General features: G+C 28.4%; 1 protein-coding gene across 15 annotated transcripts in view; it reads right to left on the reverse strand.

The window, feature by feature from the left end:
- The window catches only part of heph (polypyrimidine tract-binding protein 1 heph), a 442781-nt gene that overhangs the window by 14805 nt on the left and 422976 nt on the right, over positions 1 to 5000 (reverse strand). For all 15 annotated transcript variants that reach the window (XM_085660477.1, XM_085660475.1, XM_085660474.1 and 12 more), the window contains one exon: positions 2350 to 2383. In XM_085660477.1, coding sequence (XP_085516603.1) covers positions 2350 to 2383 — 34 coding nt within the window. The remainder of the gene's footprint in view (positions 1 to 2349; positions 2384 to 5000) is intronic.

Genomic DNA, 5000 nt, shown 5'->3' on the forward strand with positions numbered 1-5000 from the left:
ATACATATGTATATTTCCGATCTATAAAAAGAGAGAGAAAGTGAGAGAGAGAGAGAGAGAGAGAGAGAAAGAGAGAGAGAGAGAGAGAGACATTTATTTGGTGAGTTTAGTTCAAGCAGCAAATCATCGGAAATAATTTATTAGGAAAATATGGTATTTGGAAGTATATATTGATTTTTCGTTAATTATATGAAAAAAGAAGAGAGAGAGAGAAAGATCGATTATTGGACGATTGATTGAAACAACAAAAACGGCGTAAGAATTAAACCGAGAGTCGTATACCTCGAGAGAGGATTGGAGTTTTATTTTATTTGAATATTTTTATTTATTCATAATATCTTCTTCGTATTATTATTATTTTCTTTTTTTTTTTTTTTGTTTCTCTGTATCTTTTTCTACGGAATTACGTAAAATAAAGCGAAAGCTTATGTAATAGTGAAAAGAAAGAAAAATGAAAAAGAAAAGGAAAAAAAAAAGAAAAAAAGAAAAAAGAATAAAAGAAAAAAAAACACAAAGGGGGGGGACGTGTATAAATATGGAGAAATGATGGTATTAATAATAAAATGTCGAATGTTGGAAAACATTTTTTTTTTTTTTTTTTTTTTTTTCAGAGAAGAAATAATTTCCAATAGTGAAGATGATTATAGAGATAACGTAAAATCTTTGTGAGAATGATGAACGATATGTGGCGGTGATGATGATGAATAAGAATGGAATACACATATACACATATATATATATATATATATGTGTGTGTGTGTAAAAACGTAGCAATAAAATTTATTTTCGAATTATATGAAAGAAAATTAATTATTAAGAGGAGAGTAATGATTAAACGAGAAAATAAAATAAATAATAAAATAAAATATAAAAAAGAATGTTAACAATAAGAAATGTGAATTTGTGAATATGTTTATTTTTTGGCGAGAAAATTAAGAGAGAAAGTGAATAAAAAAAAAAAAAAAAAAAAAAAAGAAATATATTATATAAAAATAGAAAGAAAGAAAGAAAGGAAGGAAGATTAGAAAAGAAAAGAAAAGAAAAGAAAAGAAAAGAAAAGAAAAACAACGTACGAATGCGTTGTAAAGGAAGAGAAATAAAAATAAATAATGTAATTAAAATAAGAAAAAAAAAAAATAGAAAAAGAACCAAGTAAATAAATAGAAGAGAATAATAAATAAATAATAAGTAAAGAAAAAAGTGAAAAGTAAAAATTCTATATGTGTGTATATAGTATTATACATATATATATATATATATATGTATAATACTATAATATATATGTGTATATAGTATTATATATATATATGTAATAATACCGTACCACACATATATATATGCATATAAATTTTTGATTTATTACTTAAAATATCATATGCGATCGATACGTGACGATAATAATTATTTTTTATTAAAAATCATAAAAAGTATTTCCTTTCTTTTCTTTTTTTTTTCTTCTTCTTTTTCTTTTCTTTTTTTTTCTTTTTTTTCTTTTTTTTTTTTCTTTTTTATTTTCCTTTGTAATTATGTAACTTTCTCTTTTTCTTTTCTCGACGTCTGTGTGTCGGTGTTGTCCAGTATTTTGCGCACGTACGCATGTAATAATTGCGACGCGAAAAATTGAGAGAGAAATAGAGATAAATAGATAGATAGAGAATAAGAAAGAGAGAGAGAGAGAAAGAGAGAGAGAGAGAGAGAGAGAGAGATAGATGATAAATATAAGAGAGAGAGAGAGAGAGAGAGATAGATAATAAGATCGTCGAGAAAGGAATTCGGAAAAGTACGAAATAATAAAGAAAAATAAAAAATAAGAAAAAAAAAATAAAAAAAAAAAAGTAAAAAAAAAAATAAATAAAATGCGAGAGCGAGAAATGTGTGAGTGCTGTTGTTGTTGTGTTGTTGTTGTGTTGCTGTTGTTGTTGTTTTTGTTGTTGGACGATCTTGCGTAAGTGTTGGATTGCGTATCCATTTTATGTGCATGTACATCATGTGTTTTTGTATAAGTTTTTGTATAATCTGTGTATATAATAAATTATATAAATATATATATATATACATATATTTATTACATATATATATATATATATATATATATATATATATCTGATTACAATGTATATGTGTCATATATTTGTAATAATAATTGATTCATGTAAGTGAAAAATTAGCACGTTATTGGTTTCGTATCAATCTTCGCGTATGTGTATGTTATATTTATACGTGCGTATCACTGTGTGTATGTGTGTTTGTATATATGTGTATGTGTGTATGTGTGTGTGTGTGTGTGTGTGTTGTAAATATAATAATTAATAATGTAATATAATTAATAATATAAATGTGGAGACGTACCAAACAGGGTAAAGAGAGCGTCAGGCGTGACCATCTACACAGAGAACAGACAGAGTCCAGTCAGTAGTCAGCGAGTATAATAGGATTCAATGTAATAGTGTTGGCACGCGCGCACAAGTTTCGCGATGTTCTTCTTCCGGCTTTTTCTCTTTTTCTTTGTCTTTGTCTTTTTCTCTTTTCTTTATTCTTTTTTTTTTCTTTTTTTTTTTTTTTTCCTTTATCCTTTCCCCCTTTTTTCATACTTTCTCTTTTCTCTTTTTTCGTTCTTTTTCCTTTTTTCTCTTTCTTTTTTTATTTTTTTCTTTTTTGTTCTTTCTTTTCTTTTATTTCCCTTCTTTCGTCACAACATCAATATTATAACCCCCGCCGTCCGACTGTTCGCGTACACAATTATTATTATATATATATATATATGTATATATAATATATAATAATATATATTGAATATATATATATATATATATATATATATATATATTATTTTTTGTTAATTTTCCCCCGATTTTATATTTTTCATAAAAATATATTTTGTCGTCTTTTTGTCGGATGAACGAAGAAGAAGAGGAAGAAGAAGAAAAAGAAGAAGAAAAAAAAAAAAGAAAAAATAAAGAAGAAAAAAGGATCGAAAAACGCGGACTTAGGAGGGTCTGTCGTTTTTTCGGTGTTACCCCTCTTTTTTTTTTTTTTCTTTTTTTAATTCTTTCTCCTTTTCTTTCTTTCTTTTTCTTTTTTTTTTTCTTTTTTTTTTTTTTTTTTTTTTAACTCCGAAAACAAATCGATTCTTGTGATGCGTAAATCTTCCGGGGCGGGAAGTGACAAGAGAGAAAGATAAAAAAGAGACAGAAGAAGAGACAATAGGGGGAGACAGATATAGATATAAGAGAGATAGACAGATTGAACTAAAGAGAGACAGACTGAAAGAAAGAGAGAGAGAGAGAGAGAGAGAGAGAGAGAAAGAGTGTGTGAGAGAGAGAGAGAGAGAGAGAAAGAGAGAGACGGTCGTCGAATCGGGAAGCTTGTGCGCGGTAACAACGATAGTAGTACACATAGTTATAAGTATAGTAGTGACACAAGTTGCAGCTGCGAAAGTGTAACACACGTCGACACAAAATTTTTTTTCATCTTTATTGGGCCACCCTTTCATTCTTTTTTTTTTTTTTTTTTTTCATATTTATTTCCCATTTCTTTTCTTCCTTCCAATTTTCTTTTTTTTACCCCATTTTTGTTTCGGGACAACAAAAAGAAATAAAAGGAAAAAAAAAAAAAAAAAAAACAAAGAAAAAAAAAAGAAAAAAAAATAGAAGAAAAAAGAAAGCACACGACAAAAAATATCGTGGAAATTCGACGCGTAATCGAAATTACATGTTCAACGTGATTTTCATTTATTTATAAATATATATATATTTTTTTTTGATTTTTCCTTTTTTTCCCCAACCCCAAACATTTTCCAAGAGACAAAGGGTGCCCCTATACATTAAATATATATTTAGAAGTAACGTCGTGTGTCGACGACGTTAAACGAATTAATTAGGGTTTAGGTTTAGGTGATAGGCATAGAGAAAGAGAGAGAGTGAGAGAAAGAGAGAAAGAGAGAGAGAGAGAGAGAGAGAGAGAGAGAAATAGAGAGAGAAAGAGAGAGAAGGGGAAACGAGTCGTATGATAAACAGTATGTTTTGAAAATGAAACGGGTTTAGGGGTTACGTCGTAAGGTTAAGGATAATAGGGTGAGGAAGGGTGTGAAGGTGCAAGAGAGGTTTATAATAAGGGGTTTTTGTTAAGGGAACAACAAGGTTGTGGTAATGGTAATAGTGTGTATAATAACGAGGTGGAGAGGGCTTTCTCAGGTTGCTGGAGCAAAAAGAGAGCAACATACGCATCGATTCGATTTTTCCATCGACTTTTCGAAAAGAGAAAAAACAAAAAGAAAAAGGAAGAAAAAAAAGGGGGAAAAAAAAAAAATAAATAAATAAATTCCATTGCATCATTCGCGCCAATGTGAGTGTATTAATTGAATTTAATTGATTAATTAAAAAATATTTTTGTCGAGGAAAGCACGAGTCGAGGGAATTGTGAGAAAATTTTGCAGGGTTTGCCTACGTAGCACTACGTTCATTTTTTATAATTTATTTAATAATATATATATATATATATATATATATATATATATATTTAAGTATCAAGAGAAAAAAGCCAAGTTTAAGTATTACGAACACTGAGAGAATTAGAATCTCTTTGGTTTCCCGATGAATGTAGTTATAAGACTCAAGAGAGATGGAAGATGCATCTTGTGGTTAACAAAAAGAGATAGATAGATAGATAGATAGATAGATAGATAGAGAGAGAGAGAGAGAGAGAGGGAGAGGGAGAGAGGAAAAGAGAGAGAGAGAGAGAGAGAGAAAGAGAGAGAAAGAGAAAAGACGATTATGTTCGAAGGAACATAATATAGGTATATATATATGCATATACATATATATGTGTATATATATATATATATATAGGATAAAAAATATCCTTTAACATATTAGTTCCATACAGAACGTTAATCGATAAATAACTTAATCTCGGTTCATTCTATTTCTCTCAGTGTTCGAATCGAATTCTAACCTACATAAAAAGAAAGGAAAGTGTATAATGTTAATACACTCTGGTTC

This window comes from Vespa mandarinia, chromosome 12 (assembly GCF_050613455.1).
Source record: "Vespa mandarinia isolate Hongniang chromosome 12, ASM5061345v1, whole genome shotgun sequence".
Classification (NCBI taxonomy): Eukaryota; Metazoa; Arthropoda; class Insecta; order Hymenoptera; family Vespidae; genus Vespa; species Vespa mandarinia.